At 41.6% G+C, this 27,890-nt stretch overlaps 1 protein-coding gene across 1 annotated transcript in view; it reads right to left on the bottom strand.

Annotated features, from left to right (window-relative positions):
* The window catches only part of LOC311006887 (copine-8), a 108,502-nt gene that overhangs the window by 42,157 nt on the left and 38,455 nt on the right, over window positions 1-27,890 (bottom strand). Inside the window, exons 5-6 of the mRNA XM_083999898.1 lie at window positions 23,305-23,344; window positions 12,854-12,930 (exon numbers count right to left, since the gene is read on the bottom strand). Coding sequence (XP_083856024.1) covers window positions 12,854-12,930; window positions 23,305-23,344 — 117 coding nt within the window. The remainder of the gene's footprint in view (window positions 1-12,853; window positions 12,931-23,304; window positions 23,345-27,890) is intronic.

Raw genomic sequence — 27,890 nt, 5'->3', positions numbered from 1 at the left:
GTAGATGAAGGTTAAGGGATCACAGTCACATGGATGGTGTATTTGGTGGGACCACATTGTTTACATGTACGTATCCTCTCGCGCCACTGTGGCCCACTGCGCTTCAGGGTCAAAGGTCAAGTTGGCAATCATGTCAAATGGAAAGGATCTTCATATCAGAGCAAACTCTAGATCTCTGCTAGAGTCTTTGCTCTGTTTGTTTACCTGATGCTTCATACTGACACTGCTGTTGACCACAGGAGATGAGATGAGCTGAGTCGAAATAATATTCTTTCCCAAAAGCTAACACAATCAGCCTTGTGACATTTTTCAATAATTACAGTTGATTACACGCTGGGGGTGGGGGGTTACAGGGAAGATTTCCACAGGTTCCACGAAAACAGAACATAGTTAGCAAAGTTTAAATAAAAGAACAAAAAAAAAGACAGATTCTCTGGCCCGAAATTTGCTGCCATAGGTTGGGCTAGGTTCAGGCTCGGACAGAATGAGTTTTTTTTTCTATTATTATTATTATTGTTATTGTTATTGTTATTATTATTATTATTATTATTATTATTTTAAGTAATGTTTGAGCTGTTGCCATCAACCCATTAACTAATGAAAACAATGTGAATTGTGTGGTTAATGAATTTATAATTTTGTTTGGGGGGAGGGGGGCAGCTGTGGTTCGGGTCGGAGTAGATTTTTTTCTGGCTCGGGTTGGGCACGGACAGATTTTTTGAAGGGTTAATCAAAGCTCTAGGTTGATCACCTACTTTGGAAATAATGTGACATTCTCCATCACAATCTGATAATCTGAGTGAAAACTGTGCCTGTATTGACATCAGACCTGCTGATCTATATCTGGAAACTTGCAGCGATTGAATTTATGAACCAGGTGTTGGGCTTGTCAGCATCAATCACTTACAGGTTTTTTACAATCGCTTTTACTAATAATAATAATACATTTTATTTGTAACGCACTTTATATTTACCAAAAAATCTCAAAGTGCTACAACAGCAACCAAAAAAGAAAAAAAAAAATAGGTTAAGGTTTTCAATACTTTTAACACTTTTTCAAAACTCTCCACACAGTTACCACAACATCAGCCTGTGTGGGCTGTACACTTAACACAATTATTGTACTTTTGACATAAATACATACAATTAACACATTTAAAATTTAGTTTTAACTTCTTTTACACACAAGCTGAACTAAGACCAAAACAGTAGATTTCAATTGCTTTCACACTGTTTGTCAAAACAGAAAACCTCATGTTCAAAGCCAAACCTAAAGGCCGAAGTGGACAGCAGTCCACATTGTAGACTCAAACTCATTTATGACCTGTATTTTGTTTCATTGCTTTTGAAAAAAACAAGGTGATGTCAGTAAGTCACTGCTTCTGCTCCTTTATCTTTTTGTATATTTGACAATAGTGAATGACAGCTACTGTAAATGCTGATTTTTTTTTTCATTTACAAATACTGTAATACAGTAAAGTGTTATACTGCGAATCCTGTCATTTACTGTTTTCTTCTTTCACAAACTCTGTCTACATTCTGCAAAGCTGCTCTGAGATGGCTCGTTGACTTTTTGTACTGAGTGTTACAAAAAAAGGAACAAAACTCATGCCCAACAAATGAAAAATGAAGAGGGGTTCAAAATAAACTACAGCACGAACATCAATGTATGATCAATACAATAATCTGTCTATTGTAAAACAGTAGAGCTGACACATGTAAAGTGATTCAGTTTGTGTTACTCCATCAGTTGTTAGTGTTTTTTATGACAATGTGCTGACTACATGTTTCTGTTGGAAGATAACCTGTGACAGTGTTTTGGTAGATTTGGTGAGTTGTGTTAGTGTATTATTGTATTTTGGAAACTTGTGTCTGTGTTTAGTTACACTGTGTGATTTTGAGCATGTCATGTCATGTCATGTTATAGCGGTCGTAAAAAACTGCATTACAGCATCTTTTTATAAAGAGTCCAAAGGATCAATGTGGAAAACCCACCTCAAAACCAAGTGAGAGCACCTACTGGAAATGTTGCATTTGTGTGTACAGCCCTGTTTAGACTCTTGTCAGGAAAAAGTCTCATGGAAAGTTTTACTACTTCACACAGTCTCAGAACATTTACAGGATACAAAAGGAGCACTGTTGAGAGTGGGGTGTGTGTGAGTAGACTGTTGTCTCATGGGTAAGGTTAGGTGACAAACTGGTGTGCATTAGGTGTGTGTACTAGTGTTTTTATGACAGTGTATATGTGGACCGTTGCAGCTGCAGGAGACTTGGGAGTATGTTTAAGCACAACACATAGTGGTCTTAATGCTCAACTCAGCTGAACTTTTATGTACATTTTTGCAACTTGGAGGCAGAGCCAGCAACAAAATTAAAGCACCATATCATATTCTCACATACAATGCTATGGCCTGTGTTAGTAAGCAGTAACTTCTTCACTTATATTGAGCAGACATAGAGCAACATTTCATTGTTAGTCATGTCTCTGGCCAACCACCACATGTTAGTCAAATATTCACTCTCCGTTTAGATCTGTTGCATTTGACTCCTGAGGGAAATATACAGCTCTTTAGCTGCTAAATGCTCCATATGTCCAACCAACTACAGTAGTTGCTAACTTTGTCTGTCTGCTGTTTGCTGCTGGGCAACCAGCAGACACTGGACTGCAGTGCTGTCAGAGCTTTTTTTTTTTTTTTTTTTTGCTAAAAATGGACCACCTGCTGTGCCTGGAAATAAGGTTAAAGCAGAAGTAAGCGATCCGGTGGTTTTGTCTAACTTCCTGTCAGCAGATGGAGTTAGCAGCCCCCGCCCTCGTCCCTACGTCACCACATTCAGGCGCATCCCTTGGCTGCACACACAGAGAGGACCGCCCCTTTATGCCGTTCTCTCTCCTCATTGGATAAAGGTTGTAGGATACAAGGAAAGTTTTCTCCTCGGCTCAGAGCAGAGCAGAGGGACTGGCAGACCCGTGTTTCAGACCAAACACTCTATAGAAGTGATTGCTGTTGGAAGATACAACTATTTAAGACTTATATTAACACAAACATTCACCTTACTTCTGCTTTAATGAAAGCAGTTAGAGTGAAATAACAGAAGTTCTCTAGAACTTGCTTATTTCAAGCATGCTTTCACATGCCTTCATATACAGTGGAGTAGTACTGTAGTTATACTGCAGAGTATCTACTCTGGATGCAATCCTCAGAGCTGAACAGGTACTGTAGCTTTTAGAAGCTATCCATGGATGGAACAAAAAAGCAGGACACATTTTGGCTTTACTTTTGAAAGGTCTTGCAATCTGATAGTGATACCTGTCATCTGATGAGCTCCACTCCTGAGACAACCACCTGGCTGAAATCGACTGAGGCAGTCATTTACACAGCCCAGAATTGGGGTCGAGGACCTCTGCATGAATGCAATTCAAGCCTCCTTTTATTCCAGCACAAGACACTTCTGGGAAAAGTGCCATTGAAATGGCAGATTTATCAAAATTAAGCCACTGGAACCAATGCTTTGCATTAAAGAGCTGAGACACAGCTTTTATTTTATTTTTTAATACCATTTCCTCTGAAATCTTAAAATGGGAACACAAGATCAAACAGCACGTGAGGGAGAAGTGACACTTCCTTTGTTGTTTCTGTCTTTTTCTACACAGCACATGGAGGTGGGGTCAAATTATTTGTATGCAGGTGAGACGAGTGATTGAGACTAATTAAGACTGAGACGGTGAAAAGCAGAAAGCAGGGAGACTTTATCCACCTGCCTCAAACTAAATATAATTCAAGGTCCCACTACAGAGATCCACTGGAACCACTTTCCTCCTGGGGCTTCATAGGCAGAAAATAGTCTCCTGAATTTCTTGTACACTATAAACAGCTTTTGGTACACAATTTCAGAAGAAAAACCAGCACACTCCTGTTATCTAAAACCAGTTTGATAAAACATAGTAGACCCTGACCACCAACATGCCTGGATAATACCCCTGCTCTCAGGAGCAATTTCAGAAATCCCTTTCCGGCATTAGCATTACGAGATGATACGGTCCCAGAGGGCCACGCTGATATACCTCCTCTCTAGGACAGAGTATTGACACAAGTCGCCAAGCTCTCCAGGCATTTCACCTGCTCTTATAGTGAGTATCAGTAAGTTAACTCCTGTATTTAAAGTAGCAGAGCGGTAGAAGCCCGTTTTTAGCAATAATACAACCTCAGGTGAAGAAGGGCTCTGCCAGTTGTGCTGCAATGTGGCTGATGTGAACATTCACACAGGCGTGCCCTTGGATTATTAACACCCAGGTGGAAGTACTGACATGCGCCAGCAAAATAAAACAAATAACCACTCCTGGTAAGACTTAATAACACCCAGAGAGGACTTGACTGAAAGCATTTTCATTACAGACTCTGCAAATTTAATACAACAGGAACACTCAAAGGATTCCAGGCAAAATTCAGAAAATATCTTCAAATGATCCTGCAAGAGCCTCACCGTCAAATCCAGTCAACAAGCCAAACCCAATCAGATGTTAAGGGGAATATTCTGCACATTATGTTGCCAGTTTAGGATTAGGAACTCATATTTTTCTGCTGCTGCTGCTGCTTTACATGAAATGTCACTTGTATTTTTTCAAAGACAAGTGACATTTCTCTCCACCCACTTCATGTAATTTTCGACGGTTCAACAACATCCACATTTCAGTAACGACCTGTTTCACATGCTCTCCTGCTTTTTACCTCTTTTGTTCGCTGGTAATTACTTTTTGGACACAAGCAGCATCAAACACAGAGCAACGGTAAATAAGTTGCTGTTGACACCAAAGGTAAGAACCAACACCAAAAAGGGCAGCGCTAATTAAAAATAATTAGCTGTGTGGGTTTAAGTAATGTGAACATATGATCACAGGTAAACATTACACTGAAGCTTGAGATAAAGATTTTATCTAGGGGTTAGGCTTATATATATGTTTCAACTGCAAATGGAGACCTGTTAAATGATATAAAGAATAAACCAGTAATTAGACCCTTTATTTTGTGCTGTTTTACACCATATTACCTTTCAGATGGAAAATAAACTTTGGATTCCACTACATTCATTTGACAGCTATCTGTCATTGGTTACTTTGCAGCACTTCTTTCCCCTGATTATAACTCACAAAATCCATCCCGATCAAACGTCATATGTGTAAAAAGAACCAACACTACACACTACATTTGTATAAACTTGGGTCCAGTGTCTGAAGAGGGAGAAAGTGGTGATAATACAGTAGAAAAAGTTGAAATATTCATGATTCTTCCATAAGAGGATTATAAGACCCATTAGAAAGTGTGTGAAAACAGCAAATTGACCTCCAGATTAATTTCTCTAGTTCTATTTTTGACTTGGCTAGTCTGTCTGCTCATGCCAATCACAACTGTGCAAAGAAGAAGCAAATGTAACTTTTTCAGCACAATGAAGACTTTGTAAAAGTCGCTCACTGCCTCTCCTATTGTTTTTCACCCTCTCCGTCTCAATCATGTCGGCTCGCTGCAACAATATGTAGAGGAATGGTTAAAGACACGCACATACACACAGCAGCACCCAGAATCCGTGTCGCTATGACAACTCTGCCGTGCCCCTGTGGCGGGATATCGAATGGGATTCCTCTGCTCATTATTTCCTCAAATGCTTGCTCTTTCTTTCTTTCTTTCTTTCTTTCTTTCTTTCTTTCTTTCTTTCTTTCTTTCTTTCTTTCTTTCTTTCTTTCTTTCTTTCTGTTTTCCCAGAGAGCCATGGTCATTATTCTGGCTGAGTGAACTGCCTTCAAATCATATGTGGGTGGCAACAGCCAGGATTACAGACTTACTGGGTGAATAACACTTATCACAGTTTTGCCTTACATGCATACAGACACAATGAGTGATAAAGACAATAGGGACCAACTCGGAGTTCAAATACTTCATAAGAATAAAATGTCAACTTCATAAGAATAAAATGTCAAGCCACACAATGATGCTTTCTGAACTGTAATTTCCATGTGTATGTAAGTGAGTTTTTCCAAAGAATAACTTGAGTAGCTGCAATATATTGCTGGGTTGCAGTAGTTTATGGTAATACTAAAACTGCTATTACTCTATGACAGGGAGAAAGACATTATTCTAGTTGTGAAAAAAAACTTGAAGCAAATATTTCTAATGTGAGCTTTAAATAAAATCAGAGCATTTGAAAAATTAGGAAGCTCCGTGCTCTCAGGTAAACTGCTTCCCTCAATTTGGTTTATTCAAGATACAGAAAAGCACGCCAAAGTTGAGAAGTGCTTCAGGAATATCTCAAGCTCTCTTCCTGCGCGTGTGTGTGCGCGTGTCTAAGTATGAGTGTGTGCACATGTGTGATTGAGGAAACACTGTGAATCTTCTAATCAAGACCCATGGACTTGCAATCAGTGTCTGGCAAGAGATGGGTAATTAAGTCTGGGCTGCAGCGAAACACTCGTGCCTGGTGACACATGCGCTAAGCCCCGCCCCCCTCCCCCTCCTAGCCAGCCACACACACACATGCACATGCACACACACCAACACAAACACATGCCTTTTTCATAACATTTCCAATGAAGAAAGAATACTTGAATAAGATATCAATTATCATTATAAAACTTGGTCAAGCCCCAACACACAGGTTTCCACTGAAAGGAAACTCAAAACCATGATACATTATGCTATCTCACAAAGGATAATTGTTATTAAACATATCACGAGAGTTGTTCTGTCCTACCTTCACAAATGCTACAATCAGGCTTGTATTGTGTATACATGTACTATATTAGCATGTGTGTGTGTGTGTGTGTGTGTGTGTGTGTGTGTGTGTGTGTGTGTGTGTGTGTGTGTGTGTGTGTGTGAGAGAGAGAGAGAGAGAGAAACAGCCTTGTACCTACATTTTAGACCACTTGTCTCTTCCATAGTGAACCAGGGTTTCTGGTTCTCTCTGACCTGTGGCTACTTGAAATGAACACTGAAAAATCTTTTCTATGGGAACAAAAGAGGCAGACATGAGGAGGGAGAGAGAGAGGGTTGGAGAGGAGAAGATGAAAGGATGGAGGAAAAAGCAAGTGTAATGACAGATAACAAGGGAGAGGCAGAAAGCAATAGATCCCCCGTCACAAACTGCCTGACTAAATATTCATGAGAGCATCAAAATGAAGGCCAGCATTAGTATTTAAAGTGAAAATGTTATCAGTAATAAAATGCTAATTCACTGAAAAATGTCCCAGGTGGCATTCACTAAATCTGAGTGCTCTCATGTAAATGTAACCACAGTGAGGCAGGTTGAGACATGTTCATGCATTTTTTTAAAGCTAAAAGTCAAAAGGAGCCCTCAACATATTTATTAGCTACACGATCATACACAATATCCTAATATTTAACTTTGGCCTATGTTTTGTTGTTATGATGGAGGAGCCAAGCTTGATGAAGTTGAGATGAATGAAGGGAATCAATGTTTTAATGCCCAAATGAGCTTGGCTCCATGTTATAAACATGCATGTAAGCAGTCATCAATCAGAAAGTGTCTGCAAAGATTTCAACACTTGGGAAAATGGAAATCTTTGCTTTATTTCCAAGGGTTAGAAAAGAGGATTGTTACCACTTTCATATCCGTGTGGTAAATTTAACAGAAAAGGTGACAGAATCCACACTAAAAGTGTTAAAGTGTTATAAAAATATATTGTGGTTTTGGCCAATTATAGTCCAACAAATGACTGGTACATCAGGATAGCTGTTCTCACTGTTTTGAGACTTAAATGCTATGCTAAGCTAAGTGTAGCTCTCTCTAGATTCATATTTACCTGTCAGACATGAGAGTGGAATTCATCTATTGAACTCTAAGAAGTGTGGTGTAATTTTTAAAATGTGGTTCTTAAAACTTTCCTTCAAACTGTGATTTTAATCTTTTGAAATGTTGAGTCATGTTGTTTTTTCCAATATTGCATAAGAATTCAAAAATGTAATTCACTTTTATGACTCGAATATGAAAAAATAACATTTTATCATAGCACAGATACCTCAGCGTCTTCTTTTATCAGTTTTGTGGTAATAAAACAAATATATTACTGCAGAGACATGCCTTTTGTGTTCAGAACCTTTCTCTGTTTCTCTGTATTAAATATCTTTGTGCAGTGATCAAATGTTAAGCAATCCCCCCCCCAAAAAAATGCAACAGATTTCAGGGAATCACTAAATCCTGCAAGATTTGGATGGGATGGTTGGTCCGTGTGGGTTCAACAACTTTGTGACATCACAAAGTTACAGACGTCCTGATGACTCATATAAAGGCTCCATTTTTGAATAAAGGCTGCACACATTGATACTTTCACTGTTTTGATATAGAACTTTGAGCTCTTTTATAATAAAAAAAAAGATAGAAAGAATATCAGACCTTTAAGATAATGAGGTACAAGAGAGTAGCTGTGTTAGTAATCTCTCCGTAATCCACAAGAATCACTCACACCTCTGGTCAGCGAGGAGCTGCTGTACCTCTCAACATGTCACTAGCTGCTGCTGGTTGCTCCCTGCCGTTGTCTCTCTCTCTCACACACACATATACACACACACACACACACACACACACACACACACACACACACACACACACACACACACACACACACACACACACACACACACACACACACACACACACACAAACCCACAAACACCCGATTGCCCACTGGAGTTTGATTGAACAGTGTAATTAGCTGTAATTAGTACTCATTAAAAATGTTAAAGATCCCCCCTGTCGTGTCAGGCTGCAGGTGTGTGTCTGACAAAGTCTAACACACAGTTACGCACGCATTCACGCATGCACGCACACACACACAACAACAACAACGACTGCAACAGCTGTAGCCTCGGTACCTTTGTTTTTAATAACTATTGACAGTGTTTCTATTTCTGCACCGAATAACTCGTGACTTCTCAGAAATCAAAGTCTTCAAACGGTCTGTATGACACCTGTGGCAGAATTACATTTAACAAATGTATTTCCATCTGAGTTGAGCTGCATATATGTGCAGTGATGTAGCACAACATGGTCTATGGAGAGTGAATCTCCTCAGCACCTGAGAGAACACCGTGTTTTAATATGACATAAGTAAAGACCCTCTATTTTCTCTGTGATTCACACAACCTTTTCTCCTTGTCATTACAATAACATCATAGACTTGACATGTTACACACTAGTTTCACACCATGGACTGTTGTTGTTATCATTAATCATGGATTTGTTTACTTTAAAAATCATGGTTAACTCAGGGGATTACTAAAAGAGCAGGTGTAAGGCTGTTGAAAAAATAGGTAAGGTAAGACTGAAGATTTTAATTTTAAACGGGAAGCATTACATCCTGCTCTGTCCTCTGGGTCTTTTAACACTAAAAAGCTCTCATGATAAGTGAGGACTTTTCAACATATGGCCTTACATTTTAAAAATCCAATTTAAGATACAAGAAATTCAATTAAAAATAGTGGTATTGTTAATAAAAAAAACCTTGTCAGAAAGAGGCTTAAGTGCCAGAGGTTTTGCCATTACTACGATGACCAGAAGAATGTGTACATGTATGGCATCTGTGCAAATGTGTGTGTATGTGTGTATGATGAAGAGTGATATGGACGGAGGGGGTTCTTAAGTAGAGCTTTTAGGATAGACAACATCATTTTGCACTTTAGAGGAGTCCATAGCGCTCATATAGGCAATTGCACACACACACACACACACACACACACACACACACACACACACACACACACACACACACACACACACACACACACACACACACGCACAGGCAGGTGCTTTCTCTCCTGCTCTCCCTCTCTGAGTGGGAAACCTGCCGCTGCAATCACCATGGCGATGATGATTGTTGCTCAAGTGGGTGACAGCGCTTCTTTGAAACCGTAAGGATTAGTGGTACAAGACACACACACACACACACACACACACACACACACACACACACACACACACACACACACACACACACACACACACACACACACACACACACACACACACACACACACACACACAAACCCAGGTTGCCAGGTTGTTGACAGTATTCAGTGATGGGATGCCAGCCTGACTCTCAGTTCGTTCCACAACACCCCCCTCTTTAGATCTTGAGGCTCATCTAGCCTTCAAATGAAGACGCAAATTAGATTAAAGAGACACAAGTGAAAGGAAGCCAAGTGGGCTTCAGCTGTGAGACAACATGTAAAAGGAGCACAAAAGAGCCGCAGCATGGGGAAAAGGTAGTTGATGAGGAATTCCTGTTGGAGCTCCAAATAAAACAGAGTGTGCTTGGTTTTTAATATGAACTGTCTGTTAAGGCAGGTTCCCAGTGTAAGCTGATACCTCTACATGCATTTTGTTATGTTTGACAAAGCATGGTTTTGTATTCTACATCACAGCTTTCCTCCAGTGCAATGTTTTGTATAATATCTGTGAGTAGAGAGAGGGTGTGGAACTGTTGCAGCAGCAGCAGCATAAGAGACGTGATACAACTTCAAATGTCACTAAAATAGAGGCAGGGGGAAAATAGTGATACAACTGCAGATAGCTCACTGTCAGTGTGGATATCTTAATGGAAACAGCTGGCTTGTTCGTTTTTTACTGGCTTCTGTGGAATATCAACTCAACTTTGTGTTTTAGAGAACCAGAGGGGAATTTTTAACGGCAGCTGCAGCACAATGGTATCCATAAAAAACACATCATACTGTCTTGATCACACATGGCCTCAGCTTAGCTCCTCCCTGATATTTATTTAAAAAAAAGCCCTGAAAGTAAAAATAGTCCAACAGAGGTTTTGATCCATGTGAATGCGGAAAAATGTGGATTATGTAACGATGTACACTGTGATGGCAAAGATCCAGTATATTAGCATTAACAACAATCAAAGCATTAATTCTACTAACAACATGCTCTCATGCAAATCAGCAATGACAAAGATAGCAGCAATGTTTGTTGAAGAGTAGAAGAAGTAGAAGGATAATCTATAATGTATAACGCACTTTAGGCTATTATATGTGAATTCAAACTTTCTTAAACAAAATATAAAGCGTTCAACTTCGACAGTGTGCTTCATCTTGCATGAAAATAGATACACCATTTTTCAAAGGTTATCAATAAGAAGTCTGCAAACTGCATAAACTACCACATCCTGCTTATTCCCAACCGTCCACTTTTTCATGAACTTTTTCAGTAAGTTTCTGCGCCCAGGTCACTCTGCAGCACTGACGGTTGGTACAACAACAAGAACAACATGAAGCTTCTGTAGAAGTATAATAGGCTCCGATGCGTGCAGGGGAACATATGTACATACAGGGATCAAACTCCCCATGTGTTACTGCCTAACAAACCTAATGAGTAGGATCAATGTAATGAGGCTCAGTGTTGTTATATACAGGAAAGCTTTCAGGCGTGTAGGAGGTTTGTGTGTACACAACATATGTGTATGTGTGTGTATGTTAATTAGCAACTACTGTAGGTAGGCTATGCATCGCTCCTCAGTTTAGTACCCTCAGAAACAGAAGCCAGGGATGGACCCATGATGCTGCTGGAGGTCCTCCAATTACCAAGCAGCAGGTATTCTTCACTGAGAAAATGTAAACACATCTCACAGCTTCCTGACTGACAAATCAACACACTGGAGGATATTTCCACCCACTGAACTGTTACTGTAGCTTATGTGGCTCAAAGGATTTCATTGATTTTCTGTTGGATATACTGATTTTCACACTGTTTCCGAACAAGTCTGCTTGTTAGTAAGTCAAGTGGATTTACAGTTACGGATTCACAGATGGTTGAAAGGAGTCATTTACAAAAGTTCTTGGGTAATAGATGCAAACTTTGCTTGGATCACAGATCACACACTGTGTTTTTGTTTGACACAGCACACTATTAAGGGCTTTGAGGAATTGTTTGAAAAGCAAAAGTGCAAATTGTTAGCACACACCACACACACCGAGCACCAAGTATCATGCCAAAATGTCCTCTTCTAAAGTATATCATGTTATTAGATTAGAAATGCTGATGCATTGATGTGAACACTTAAGTCTTATCATATGCAAGCCTTTATTTTTAAAGTATTTTTGGTGCTTTTTGCCTTTAATCTGTAGGAGAGTTTAGAGGGACAGGAAATGAGGAGGCAGAGAGAGGGGGATGACATGCCGTTAAGAGCCAGTGGGGAAATGGGGGGCGAGCAGCAGCGAGGCCTGGAGCCTCTGTGGGGGGCCTGCTCAACCCACTGGGCTATACGGCGCCCCCATATGCAAGCTTTTGACCATAAATCATGAAATATGAGTTAATTATACATCATTACTTTAATGTGCAAAACCACAAGAAACTAGAGTTGTGGCATTAAAACGTATTGGAAGGTAATTATGTAGAAGTTTAAAGCAAAAATGAAACACAAGTACCTCCAGAAGTACAGAAATAAATGTACCTCTCTCTACGTAGTGTAGAGACGTGAGAGTTGTAGACATTTTTCAGTGACTATATATATTTGTGCAGAAAAATGTCTTGACATTTTTCAACCATTAGCACAAAAATGTCTCTGCAGAGAGTTGCAGCAACTCATGTCAAGAGCACTGACTTCTTGAAGGATTTCCCTCAGTCGTCATATTTTTCAGGCACAAGCAGCAGAGAGACATCATAAATAATGAAACTACAGCAGATTGAGAGAACAAACACTGCAGATGTATTGTAAAACAGGCTTGCACATGCAGGAGCTCCCTGCAGCCTTGGTATAGTCACATTACTCCGCTTGCAGTGACCATCAATCAACCTTGGTCACATGATCATTGATGTATTGGCAGCTATGGGTATACGTGCTCACCCCAGAGCTTTCTCCAAGCGACTGCCCAACGATCCGACCACCTCTCCCAGAGTACAGTGGGCCTGCCCCAGGAAATCCTGCAGAGTCAACAAGAGAGAAGTCAAGCTGTTAAGAAAACATACGTATTTCTGTGATCCAGACAAACCATTACACAAAATATACACAAAAAAATTCAAACATTAAAACAAAACAGAATTTTTTTTAAAACAAGCTCAGCATAATGAAGCTACAAAATTGCTGCCCTCCCTGATCTCTATACATCGTGCAGCCCGACGGGTTCAAACCCTTTTAAACTCTGCATTCCCTACTGGCACCAGAATATTGGCAAATAGATTGAGTCTTCCTCCCACCAGCCCTCACACCTGCCCCCCTCTGCTCCCTGGCCACTTCCCTGGTAAATTAAACCACCATCACATAATGAAACTTTACAGCTGATGCTGACGGAAAGGCAGAGAGATGTAGAGAGGTACAGAAATGCATGACTGTCAGTCCTGGAAACATTCAAGCTGTCTGTCAGCAAAATAAAATGGCAATGAGTTTATCCACGGATTCCTCAAAAAACAGACAAGACAAGACAAGTGTCAACAACAAAACAACTACTAATGTATGGAAGCTATTACAGAAACATCTTTCACCAGGGGGCACACTGTTGGGAGCATTTTTCATTATTGGATGGACACTGTAATATCTGACTGGAGCAGCTCCAAGCAACACTGACATAATAGATTCTCTTTGCTCCATTGATTAGCCTCTTGTGTTATCTCCATCTCCATCTATCTCCTTAGCTTTATGTCTGCCTCTCTAGCTTCTCAGTGTCATCGCTGATGAGTACACACAGTCACATGACTTAACTTTGTCATAAACTAGATTGCTTTAGCCGTAATAAATTACTAATAATAAAAATAATAAAAAATAATAAAAAGTGTAATAAATTACACTTTCAAATGTTTTTTTTCTCCTCTGTGTCTGATGCAGAGGCTGTGCAGTGAAGTCACAAATCTCCTAGCAACTGCGACTGTTGCCAGCATGAGGTCCATCGGTAAATTGGCTCTATGCAACTAATGGCTAAATATATAGCAGCATGGGCTAGAAAAAAAAGTTAATGTGAAAAAGATAGTTGTGTGGGTGTAGCTCCATTAACTAATGTTCCAGAAAGCTGAGCTGTTTGATAGATACGTACGGTCGCAGTGAGATTCAAAGCTGAGGTGTTCAGGGGGAGTGTAAGCAGGTAGATTATGGAGGTTAAGAACGTAATAGATATAGCAGTGTTAAAGAGGAACGCCTTGTTAATACAGTACTTCTCATAAATGAGTCCAGAACCGAAGCTATTTACACTTTTATGCTTAATTCTTCTTAAAATCTGCTAAATTACTGGAAAAATCCACATGTCAACCTAATGTTTGGTATCAAAAACAAGAAAGGACTCGCAACACTGTATGAGCTCCCAAAAGTACAAAAATTTATTAGAGGACTATAAAACTTTTTATAGTCCTCTAATAAATGTTTGTACTTTTGGGAGCTCATACAGTGTTGCGAGTCCTTTCTTGTTTTTGATACTCGTCTCCCTGGACTCAGCACCTGGCTGCACTTCTGGATGTTTGGTGCCAGATCAGACCGTGTCCACATGTAAACGCAAACGGCCGAAACCAGATTCATTTCTATGCATTTGAGATTATCATTCACACCTAAACGGCATTTTTGGTGGTAAAAATTGATATTTTTAAAAACTCCTTATGGGCAGTAGACTTTTCTAAATGCTGTTTTCACAGCATTTAAGGTGTGGAGAAGGAAAGTAGAGGTTTTGGTTGCACAGGGGGCTGGACCTGGGGAGTGAGTTGCTGCTTGTAGATTAAGCAAACAAGATATATTACTTGAGGAGTTAGTTAATTAGTAAGTTTTATTACACAGCTCTATTAAATGCTGTATTCTGATTTATCAATTAGCTGCATTCTCAGGTCTGTTATTTCTGTATAACAGACCGTTGCTATGTATAACAGACAATTGTTATCTTTCCATTAGGCTACTACTTCAGAAAAATAAAAAAGAGAGGAGAGATTGAAACCCTTCATTCATCAATGACAACATCCAGTTTAATGTGAATTATAAATAAAAGTTTTTATTGACTCTCTGCTGATCAGTTGTTGCTATGGGCGCAGATTTAGGCCTTAACCGCAGAGGCAATCACATTTTAACCAAAATTTTGTCTCAAATAATTAAGTAAGCGGGATAATGTATAGTGGGCAGGTTATTATCGGGATGATCATGTATGGATAAAACCTATTCATTGTGTCGGGGTTTATTCCTCTATAACAACCTACTCATTATCCCCATGTCACACCCTCACAATGTGACAACCCCTGTCATATTTACGTTACATTGACCTATAACTGTCATTTAGCACATTAGTCTTTTAAATCAATATACAAACTCTTTACAAAAGCCAAACTACCTTTAATTTCTACAGGTGTTGTTGTGGCTTTGTGCCGTCAGATGGATATCACATTTGAAAGCACAGAATGAGCGGAAAAGCATGTTAACAGTCATGTTCTGTAGAAAATACCTCTGAAGTGGCTTCCTAAGTCATTTCAAATAAATAGCACTGTGTGTGATTTGCAATGCATTTCTGAAATGTATTCAAATTGGACATGCAGCACTGGGATCAGCCTTGCTTCCTATGCCATCTGCATATACTGACACAAATTAGTGCATTTTCGGTGCCACTCTCCTCCACTCTCTCCACCTCTCCCTCCATATTCCACACTCGTTCTCACCCGGTTCCCAGGTGTGCCTGCAGCCTACAGCTCCCATGCTAAAACACCACCTAATGGATTGGCTCTGCACCTATCCCTCCTGAGACGTGCATCCATCAAGGCCTGTGAGATAGTATGCTGCCTCCGAGCCAAACACGCCTGTCTCTTCTTGTATGAGATTATTGATTTCCAGAAAGTGAGGCAAGGGGGAGGGAAGACAGAGTGGGGAGGGGGGTGTGGGGGAGGGTGGAGAGAAAGTGAAAGAACAAGGGTATGACAGCGAAAGATGACAGAATGCCACAGTGAGAGGAGAAGACAAGAAAAAGAGATGAGGGACACACAAGAGGAATGAATGCATCAAGAGGGACAATAAAGTGACATAAAACAAAGAGAGAAAAACCTGAGGGGGACTTAACTCACTTCTGAGAGACTGCGTGTCTCACTGTGCTATTAAATGCATCTTGGTTTCATCTGGTCGCTGAATGCAACTGAATGGCTTTTATTGATCTATTTTAAAACTGCAAATCTTAAACGTACTGCTATGAATCGAGGTACGACTGAGAGAGCAGAAGAACGGATCATACAGCCTCACGATAATCATCTCTGAGCTGAAGCTGAAGTAACACTGGTGTCAACTATACCACATCAAGTGACTGACACCAATGGAGTCTACTTGAAACTAACATTAGATAACTAAAGTATCACCAATATATACCTCAAAATCAAAGAGAGATGCCTTTTCTTTTCTGTTTCTGTGAAAACAAAACAGTTCTGTTGAAAACTGTTGAGCTGTTATAAATAAAGGTGAAAATGTAACAATTGCGTCCTGCACTACAAACTACAGCATAGTTATCAGGGATGTCAGGTTTTTCTAGCCCTGACACTATTACCAGTCTAGTTCTTGTTAATCTAGTTCACATATTTATACACTTGATTAAATCGTCGAAAGAACTCAGTACTCTTAATCTCACACCTCATCCATTATCATCTTCTTGATTCAAATAATGAAGGTCACGGTTGATGCTCAAAAAGGTCAACTTCGAGTAACTAAGTTTAAATTATTATTGGATATGAATACTAACCCGAGTGGTTGCTTTGCGTAGCAATAATACAAATACAAAATATATAAGGGCACAAAATAGAACACAGACTTGTTACCTCAGTGGTTATAAAGTATTAAAGCATACGCTATCATTTAACTGCATTACTTTTTTTTCCCTTTACAACAAACATTTTCATTTGTAGCAAATATAAACTTCTTCTTTTTTTAATCAACAACAAAACCACTGTATCTTGTTTTCACAAACATTTTTGAACCCTTTTCTTTTTCTTGCATATCTTTAACAGTTCAACATGTCAGTCTATCTGGAGGCTTGTGTTGCCTCTTTGATCTCCTTAGTTGTGGAGTGGTGTCTCCAGACCTGGGAACAGGGGCAGGTGGAGCAGCCTGCACCGACAGTCCATCAGGTGCCACATCGGTGTGCTCTGACAGTCCCTCATGTGACAACTCAGTGTGCTCTGGTGTCCCTGGCACCATAACACAGTCTCCAGACACACACTGAGGACCTTTCCCTCCCTCATCATGGCGGATACGCAGGTGATCCTGGTGCCTGCGAACCTGCCCACCATCAGACAAGTCCACCACAAAAGACACTGGACCCGTCCGGCGGTGAATGACTCCTGGTAACCAGGGCGACCCTGTGGCAAAGTTTTTAACATACACACAGTCCCCTCCCCTGGGTGAAAAAGTCTCTCCTTAGCATGTTGCTCTCGTCTAGCTTTTTGCTCATCTTGCGACCTGACGACTCTCGCTCTGATGTCTGGGCGGAGGAGATCCAGATGAGATTTTGGTCTCCTTCCCAGCAACATCTCCGCTGGGGGCAGTCCTGTATCAGTGTGGGGTGTAATCCTGTAATTGAACAGGAAACTGGAAAGCCTGGTTTCCAGAGAGTGTCCTGACATTTTTCTCAGTCCTTCTTTCAGAGTTCCAACAGCTCTTTCTGCTAAGCCGTTGGAGGCGGAGTGGTAGGGAGCCGTGCAGACATGATGGATCCCGTTTTTCTCCACAAACTCCTTGAAAACCTCACTGACAAAGGTTACAATCATGTCTGGCAGTCCATGTGTTGCAAATATGCCTCTAAGTCTAAGTGTCTCTGTAGTAACTGGGGCAGTGATACTTGACATGATATGGGCCTCTAGCCACTATGAATATGCGTCCACTAGCACCAAGAACATCCAACCCATAAATGGACCAGCAAAATCCAGATGAAGCCTGGACCATGGACGGCCTGGCCACTGCCATGGGTGAAGCGGCGCTGATGCTGGCATCTTTTGGTTACTTTGACATTGTGAGCAGCACCCGTGTCCTTCTCATTGTCCTTTATTGCAAACTGCGTCAGCGCTTAACACACAGACCGGTTTCGACAACGTCTTCCTCAGTGTGCACGAGTGCTGCTGGCCTTTCTTTTGCTTCTTTAAGTGTATCTTTTGGCCGTGCACCTCTTCAGTTTGTTCCTGAGAGTTTTTTTGCGTGAGTGCGTGTTTTTCTTTGTTTTCAACTCTTTGACATTGTGAACATGCCTTTACCTTTTCTTCCAAGGCACAGTCCGAGGCTCTTCATACGGGATACCCCAAGGTGGGCATCATGGAGCTCCTCCATCACTTGTGCTCGCCCTAGAGGAGGAACAATCACTCTGGAGCCCCAGAGCAGACAACCATCAAGCACACTCAACTCAAGTTTGCGCTTGACAAAAGGTTTGAAGTCCTCCTGCTCTACAGTCACAGGCCAACCTTGCATCACCCATCTCTTAACCTGTGATAGCACTGGGTCTTTCTCAGTCCATAGTTAGATCTGTTTGGCTGTCACTGGAGAATTTGACAGTCTGTCCATCAGAAAAACAGTCTCTGGGGGCTGACCAGTGTGGCTTGGTGTGTCAGGGAGAGGCAGGCGGCTGAAGGCGTCAGCATTTGCATTTTCACTACCGGCCTTGTACTCTATACGATAATGAATTTCCCCCCAATTTAGGTGAACTTTCTGTAGGAGATCACAACCCAACAAACTAGGCCTCTCCCCCTCAACTACCAGCAGTGTAGCTTTAGCTTTCTGTCCATGATACTCAATGTCCACATCTATAGCACTAACAAGTGGAATGCACTCACCCGTATATGTTCTCAGTCTTATATTAGTCTCTTTAAGTTCAGGTACACATTCTGAGCTCCACAACTTGTGGAAAGTGCCTCGACTAATCACTGAAACTGAGGCACCAGTGTCCACTTCCATCTTCAGTTCACTGCCGTTTACCTGAAGTGCTGTATAGATGGGCTCAGCCCGGGGCTGGCCAATGACATTGAACATGTTGAATGAACACTGCTCCTCGGACTCTTCAGTCTGCAGGTGATGTGTGTTCATCTTGGGCTTTGGTTTTCCCCATTCCTTCTTCGGTTTATTTTTTAGCTCCCCTGCACTTTTTAGCAATGTGTCCCTTTTTCTGACAGTTATGACAAACCGAGTCCTAAAAACCACAGTCATTTGCGAAGTGAGCTCCCCCACAACAGTAACACTCCACAGACTTTAATGGTTTGCCTCTTTTCTCTTTGGACATAAGATGAACGGCGCATGGCTGCAGACCTCCCTTAGCATTTTTAATGTCTTTAGTGTTGTTTGCTGCCGTTTCCATAGCTTGGACGATCTCCAGCGCCCTTTTGAAGGTTAGCGTGGCTTCTCCCAACAACCGGCGCTGCTTAATCCCACAAACTAACCTGTCCCGGAGCATGTCCTCGAGCACAGCTCCGAAATCTGTCTCAGCTCTGCGACAAACGCAGCCACTCCCGGCTTGCGTGCTTGAGTGTGGAATTTGAAGCGCTGGACAATTACAGATGGCTTTGGGTTGTGGTGATTCTACACCATCGTCACCAGGTCTTTGAAGCCGATGTCTCCCAGTCTCCGCGGTGTGGCAAGATTGCGGATAAGCTTGTACGTCTTGGCCCCGCACACACTGAGAAGAATCGACTGTTGTTTCCCTCGTCTGTAATGTCGTTAGGCAGGAAAAAGTGCTCCAGTCTCTCGATTGACTCCACCCAGTCGCCGCCCTTCTCGACAAACTCGGTGAGCGAACCGACGGTAGCCATTACTGTTAACTGCGCGCCAACTTCTTCTTCGAGTCACAGCGGTACCTAACGTTACTCGGCATAAATCCTCAGCTTGACTTGTGCTTTTTAATCCTCGTCGCCAGTGTAGTAACACGAGTGGTTGCATTGCATAGCAATAATATACGCAGATGTAGGATATCGCGTTTGCTCATTTACTCACATTTGCAGCTACATACACACATTAGCCAGCAGGCGGAACATTGCATGTGCAACACAACAGGTGTACCTATTTTACCAGGGCGGGGGAACACGAGCCCACTGATAAAGGTTTTGGGGTGCAGCCCTCTAACGCAGCAGTGATCTACATTCACTCTGCAACAAATACAACATTTGTTGAAGCTAGATAAGCACTTAGTTTTCAGAGTGGAGTTTCTTTCTTCTCTGACTATCTTGCAGTGTGCAGTGACACACACACTGACAACAGGCAAGTTTTAATTTGGGTTCGTCAGTGACTTACTCACTGAAATAATGTTAATCAGTAACAGCTGATATCATGTACCACCAGTGATGTTTGTTATTTTAATCACTAAAAAATTAGAAGCTGCAGCTGAATGTTTTCTACACTGCTTTGTGGATGATCATTAACATTGGAGTTAAGTGTAATTTTCCAACCTTGGAGTCATTCACCACTATGTTCAAATTACATTTCACATTCACACCAGCTAATTCTCAAGAATTTGCTGGCATCCAGCTATGAGGTTGCAACCCATCACCTCACCACATGCTGTTCCAAGCATGTGGAGGAATGGCCCTGTCTAAAGCCTGAGTTGGTCTCCTGTTGAAACATACAGCAACAGTGAATAAGGAAGAGGACCTGCTTCATGTGTGGATGAAAAAGTCTCATTCTAACCAACAGAACTTAATTTCAGGTGACTACAACTTAAAGGGAATTTTGGAAAATTTGCCTATTTCAATAATCCCTATGTTATAGGGTTAGGTTCATTACCATTAATTATCGGTGCATGTTGTTTTGAGATTCGTGGGGCAGAGCTGTTCAGCAAACACAATGGAGGTGAATGGTCCCCTGTCTCTCAAAATTCATCAAATACATAATCCAACAACTCCAAAACACTCATGTGGAGAAGATGTGACCTGCACATCACCACGCTATGAAATAATTATGTAACATTACAGAAACAGAGTTATTTTCGAGGCAAATGCATAGCAGGAACTACATTCCAGACACGGCTGCTGGGCGGAGTGATTTCAAAACCTCAAGTAGTTCCGAGTATTTGCTTCATGTGTCGTAATGTTACATAATGATTATTTCATAGCGTGACAAATGTGCGTGTCACAACTTCTCCAAGAAAGCACTGTTGGATTGTGTATTTGATGACTTTTGAGGGACAGGGGATCTGTACCGTTCTCCTCCATTGTGTTCACTGAGCAGGATCCCAAAACAACATGCACCGACAATTAAAGGTAATGAACTTACCCCTATGATTTTAGGATTTATGGCAATAGGCTAATTTGCCAAAATGTTGGACTATCCCTTTAACATTATCATGATTATTGATTTCAATTTTTGCCTAAAAATTATTGTTATACATTAATTTTCACCTCATGTCTCAGTATCCACGTCTTCTTTTCCCTGTAACGTGACTCTTGTGTTTATTACACAAGATGGGGAGGTCATGTGACGTTCTATGCTATGTGGGCTGACTGGTTGGGTTGGACAGTGAAAAGCAAACAGTGATCAGGCCTAAGGGCTGGAGCATGGTGCCTCGGGGCGAAGTGACAGTTGCAGCTCTGTGCTGACTGTGGTGGCACAAAAGTCAAGTGAGTGCAGTTTTTTTCACAGGCCCACGTACACTCACACAATATTGAAACAGTTCTCTTCCACGCAGTGCCCAAAAACTGCTGAACAGATGCATGACTGGACCTTGGACTGTAAACACTGAAGCTGTGATATAAATATCCAGGTCATTTGATAAGAGTTTAGGAGTGGAAAAAACAGCTACATAAGGGTTGTTGTGTAGTTTTTACTGCCTCCTTTCAGTTTTATTGTTGAATGACTTCCTTGCATTAGACAGCGATAGCCTGGATCATTGTTGGCCGTTACCGCAGCCAACACCTGCTCAAACACTTCTGAGATAGAATTTGTATTTCATGAAAACAGGCATGAGCACATGAGATTACAGTCTGACACAAAGCTCTAGGAATCGCACACTGAGAAGCACACTGAATATATCAAAGCTGTCAATTTAAACATTCTCCCTATTGTTGAGAAATAACAGTGCCACCCTTTACAGGAAAAAAGATGGACATCAGTTAGACATCAGACAACAGTAACGCCTAAAATACACTGGATGCGGAACGACTCCGAAACGGCTCCGCTACGGAACGGCTGCGTACTCCGACTCCGTCAACTCACACCGGTTCCGTCCGTGATGTTGATTGTTGCGGCTCCGCCGCACAGCGGGAACACGTGATCTCGCGATAAAGCGGGTTGTAGTTTCCATAAAGTGAACCATAAAATCAAAAACAATTAATTTAATCCAGAGGAGTAGTAGAGAAACAACTTGGTGCTGACCTGACTTGATTTTACAATCACTATCTCCTTGTCCATGGTGTAAACTGGGTGAAATTATGTCTGAAAACCTCCGAGCTGCTGACTTCAGGCCGGTCACTGCCCATTACAACGTTTTCAAGGTGTAAAGCAGGAAATATGCTCCGCTGTAAACATGGTGTATTTTATTTTGAAAATTAACCGGGTGTTTTATTTTGTAATTTGCCCACGATTTCCTGTCATACACGACCTGCTCTGTGCTGCTTGATGCGCCGTGCTCCGGCGTCCGGCAAAAATAGAAGCTCTGCGTATCTTTTGCCAGGGCTGCCGGATGCCGGTGCCGTTCCGGACCCACGACGCAGCGGACCCGGAGTCGGTGGACGCTGCCACGGTGATTATAATTAATACGTAACGGCTCCGCCGCCGTACCGGAGCGGATCTGCAGCCGTTCCGCATCCAGTGTATTTTAGGCGTAAGATGAGTAGATTGTGAGTATAAAGCTACCTCCAGCTGCTAGCTTCACACCAAGACTGAGAACCAGATCCACATACTGTAACTACATTTCTAAAAAATTGCTACAATCTGCATCCACTTCTGAACTACACTCCCCATGATGCAGTGGGCAGGAATCAGGACTCAGCTATTCTTTATACCAGCAACAACCAAGTTATCGCATTGTTGATTCTAATTACCATTATGCTAATCACTGCAATCAATGAGGGGGAAATAAAGCAGGGTGGACAAGGGAAATCAGTGTTTATTTAATTTCCAAACGAACTACAGGTCATTCTGGGAATGTGCTATTACAGTAGATGATAAACACACTCATTGTAATGGCCAGATTACTGTTATGTGGCTGAAATGAGGCTAATGGGAGGTAATGACAAGGACAGCAATCATGCTTACACAAACACTCACTCACACCCACATGTCGAAAACGACAAAAGTGTGCAGAGGGACAGAAATACATTTGAGCGTACATGCATCCATGTGCATGGGAGCAAAAAAAACAACAGTTAATCGAGACAAGTTTTGGTACTCACATGTTTTGACAGGTTGGCACTCTTGGAGTCAACATCATACCTACAGAAAAAAAAGATATGAGAGCAGGAGAGTCAGTGCATTAAAAAGCGACGGAGGGTGACGGGAGCTCAGCTGGCAACACAACAGGGATTACAGACAGGGGGAATCAGTAATGGGGCCAAGCAGCTTGTCAGCAAAGATCTCACCAGAGGCTCTGGGTAGTTCACTTCCCAACATCACAGGCTTACAGGCATCCTCCATTAAAGTGACACTAAATGGACTAATTGGCAGTCACACATATGAATGTGAGAGTATATGTGTCTGTGCTTGTGAGAGGCAGATAAGAGCCGAAACTGAGAAATGCTGCGCTAGTGAGTAAATACTGTATGTAAATAAGTGTCTGTCCTCCATTGGGTTTCCATCTCTGCTCATTAGTGTTACTTTTACTGGGCCATTGTGCTATTTTCGTGATGTATGTTGGAAAATGATTCACTTTTTTTTTTTTACTCCTTCATTCCACCTGCAGGCCCCTCGTACATGTAATACTCACTGAGAGGAAAATTTTGTCCAGAAATGGCCCCTCCAGTGCAGAGGCTACTCTAAAGAATGAGAGGCAATCAGACAAGCCATTCATTCAGCAATTTCAGGTCATTTCACAGCTGAGGTCATTTCACCCACCACTAAAAATGGATTGCCCTTTGCTGGGTAATATTTTGGGGAAGGAATCAGAGGCAATTTAGTTACATTACAAAAGTGTTCTGTATAATATGTACCTTATGTGTGTCTGTTGATGCGTGTGCTGCACATTGAGCAATTTGAACCCTGAATTAATATGAATCTGAAGCATGACTGAGTATCTAAAATGATTAAATACCATGTGATATCTCCCCTTCAGCGCTTATGCTCAGCCTTTTTTTTTTTTTTAAATAAAACTCTCTAACTCTGACTGTGCACCACACCACACAGTCATCATCTCTCCTCTAGTCTTGACTATCGTCACTTGACTAACAATCATTGGACCTTTACTTTATGGATCTATACATCAACTAAATACATATTTTTGCGGATGGAGTTAGCAGTCCCCGCCCTCGTCCCTACGTCACCACATTCACGTGCATCCCTTGGCTGCACACACAGAGAGGACCGCCCCTTTATGCCGTTCTCTCTCCTCATTGGATAAAGGTTGTAGGATACAAGGAAAGTTTTCTCCTCGGCTTACAGCAGAGCAGAGTGACTGACAGACCCGTGTTTCAGACCAAACACTCTATAGAAGTGATTGCTGTCGGAAGATAGAACTATTTAAGACTTATATTAACACAAACATTCCGCTTACTTCTGCTTTAAAGCTACCAAGACACCAAACACATGCAAAATATGCCTGCAGAACAGGAAACTGTGTGTATGTTGGCACACACTAGAGCCAGTGCACTGAGGTAGGCCAGCAACACACATTATTTAATGCATCTGTTATTTCTTGAGTTAATCCTGTGAAATTAACAGTGCGCTACTGTCACTGTTTTTGGGTCCAACTGTAATGCAAACACTTACTATATTTAAAACCAGGGTAGAGATACAATTTACAGCTTTATTTCTCTGAGAATCTCACTGGTATTGTAACTCAGATGTATCTTGATCAATACTGAATCAGATCAGATCAGGGCCCTGTCCATCAAAATTAAATCGATTTGGGAAATCATTGGCAATACCCAGCCCTACCAAGAGCAGATACTGTAGAGACCATACATCCACACATATAAACTACTGATGGTGATTCAGACTTGCATAAAGGTGCAGTCTAATAATTTATATTCAGAGGACACACTAATATTAATAACCTGTGCTCCATTTTTTCACACAGATCCCAACTTCATGGGCCTGAGGGAGAAAACGAAGGTTACAATATTGTAACTAGGGATGCAAATTATCGAGTAATTCATTGATCGATTTTTCAAAGGAGGTTAAATCGAAAGCAACTGGACTTAGTTATTTGTCTAGGAAGACGTTTCACCTCTCATCCAAGAGGCTTCATCAGTTCATGTACGCAGCTGACCAGGCTGGGACTGGTCCAACTATCTGGTGTGGAGACTCACTATTTAACCTCTTGTGTGGGCGTTCACAAGGGTGATGATGTCACTGGTTCCCTTTTGTGCTCCAAGTGCCAACGACAGTCGTTGGAGTGACAGTCGTTGGTGGGAAGTTGGTTTCGACTTCGTTAGTGCCCTATTGTGTTCTAACGGCAGTCGTTGGAGTCACTTGCCACTTGTGAACAGTGGTTGTTCTTTGAGGCTAGATGGTTGAGCCTACGGACTACAGATCTGTGTCCCACAAAAAATACGTCACCAACTGACACGGGAAAGGGCGGCATTTGGTGTGTGACGTCACCTACGCGACCTGTAGTCTTTCTGGTTACAGATTCTTCCAAATTTTATTTTACAATAGTTTTACAACAAACTGCTGATTTCTCGGGATGAAACGTGATGTTTTAAACAGGTAGAGGACATATTTTTTTCTCATGGCACAATTCAAACGGATCACGAAATAAAACTTTCAGTCCCGTTCATTTGAATGGCGAGTTTTTCAGAGTTGAGGTCCCATGGTGACCGTTACTTCCTGCTTCCGCTTAGGCTCTCTATAGTATAGGTGGTTGTGTCCACACACCCGTACTGGTTTATGTGACTTAAGGTGACATTCCGGCGCAGGAGGGAGTGGAGCGTGGAGCCTTCATCTCCTTCAACCATGCAGGGAAGAGGGGAATGATAGGAAAGGTTTTTCTAATTTAATGAGAAACAATGCCCAGGCCAGCAATGCATGACAACAAACATGTGGTTCATTTGTCCCCTCAAGTTACATAAACCAACACGTGGACACACACAACTCCGGTGACGCTGGTGACGTGTAGAAAAGCGAAAAAAGTGTTTCCATTACACTTCTGCGATGCCCGCTCGATAACATGATTCGATGACAACGCCCCCTTCGTTTACTTGTCATTGAAGTTGTGTTGTTGTGGGAGGGAGAAGACAGAAAACAGCGGCGCTAGGCGCTAGCATCACAGGTAGCATACTTTACTGCTATAAACTGTCTTTGCTAACATGAATGAAAGTTTCTAAACCCACCCGGAGTAAAGAAAGGCAGTCGATATGAGCTGTGTGTGTGTGTGAGAGAGAGAGAGAGAGAGAGAGAGAGAGAGAGAGAGAGAGAGAGGTGTAGGCTATGTGTGAGTGAGTGTGTGAGATAACCAGGTGAAGTTTTTTTTTTTTTTTTTGGACTAGACCCTTCTAGTACTTAAAGGGCAACTTCGGTTTTTTTCAACCTGGGCCCTGTTTTCATATGTTTTTCTGTATATGTGAGTGATGGATAATACTTTTATTGAGGTGGCTCCAGTATTGAGCCGGACAGGCAGCCTGCAGCCCAGCTCACACTCTTCAACCGGGCAAGTGGCTCCCATCAAAGTTCACCCTAAACGGGCATTTTTTTCAAACTGACAGGCTCAGATAGTTACAATGAGTGACCTACAACATACTAGAAAAGAGAAATTCTTAGAAAACGTATGTCTCTACCTTTAGCTGGAGGTCGCTGTTTGCTGTGATCTGTGTCCAAATCTCACTACGCCAGAAATCTTGTTCTGAAATCTCATGATAACTCGCGGCAAAACACCTGACTGAGGTGAAGAGAGAGACGACCGGAGAATTTACAAATTGTAACAACAAAATGTTGGGCTGCTCTTCACGCAGCTTTCACAGAGCTTCCACAAGTTAGGGCTAACAGTTAGCTGTGCTACAAATGGATGCTAACACTCCTGTGGATGCACTGCACCGTCGCCGTGCCGACCACAGGGTCTGCTGTGACCACTTTGACCAGGATGACTACTGCCAGTCAAAGAAGAGACTTGCTAAAGGTAGAGACATACGTTCATTTCTCCTTTCTAGTATGTTGTCGGACACTCATTGTAACTATCTGAGCCTGTCAGTTTGAAAAAAATGCCCGTTTATAGGGTGAACTTTGACGGGAGCCACTTGCCCCGTGGTAGAGCGTTAGCTGGGCTGCCTGTCCGGCTCAATACTGCAGCAACCTCAATAAAAGTATTATCCATCACTCACATGTGCCAGTCAGATGGGATGTAACTTTTAGCTACTACTGTGTTAACCATTTAATGGGTATAATTTATTTAATAGCCCACCCAACTAATTTCACCACCAGCCGCCACTGTTAAGGATGTTTGGATTTTGCAACAGGTACAATAGTAGACTGTTTCCACAAGTCAGGCACTTTCTGCTGAGACAAGGATAAATTAAAAATATAGTTAAAAATAAAGCCCAGCTGTTCAGCACAGTTTAGAAGTAGTCGGCTACTGATATTGTCAGGGCCTGCGCTTGTTCGTCTTTTACAGTGTTTAAAAGTTTTAACCACAGAATGAACATCAAAAAGAGGAGAAACTTGATTATTTGATTCCAGCGTTATGGCTTTCAATGATTTTATTTCATTATTAAAATCATGGACATCAAATCTACAATAGAATTTGTTTGGCTCTTGAGCCAGGCCGACCATAGACCTGATGCTGTCCCATGCTGAGCCCAAGTTATTATTGCTAAGCTTGTCTTCTAGTTTT

Source organism: Trachurus trachurus (genome assembly GCF_905171665.1).
Source record: "Trachurus trachurus genome assembly, chromosome: 23".
NCBI classification, from domain to species: domain Eukaryota; kingdom Metazoa; phylum Chordata; class Actinopteri; order Carangiformes; family Carangidae; genus Trachurus; species Trachurus trachurus.
The sequence above is the reverse complement of the archived record's forward strand: the minus strand, read 5'-3'. Positions and strand labels throughout refer to the sequence as shown.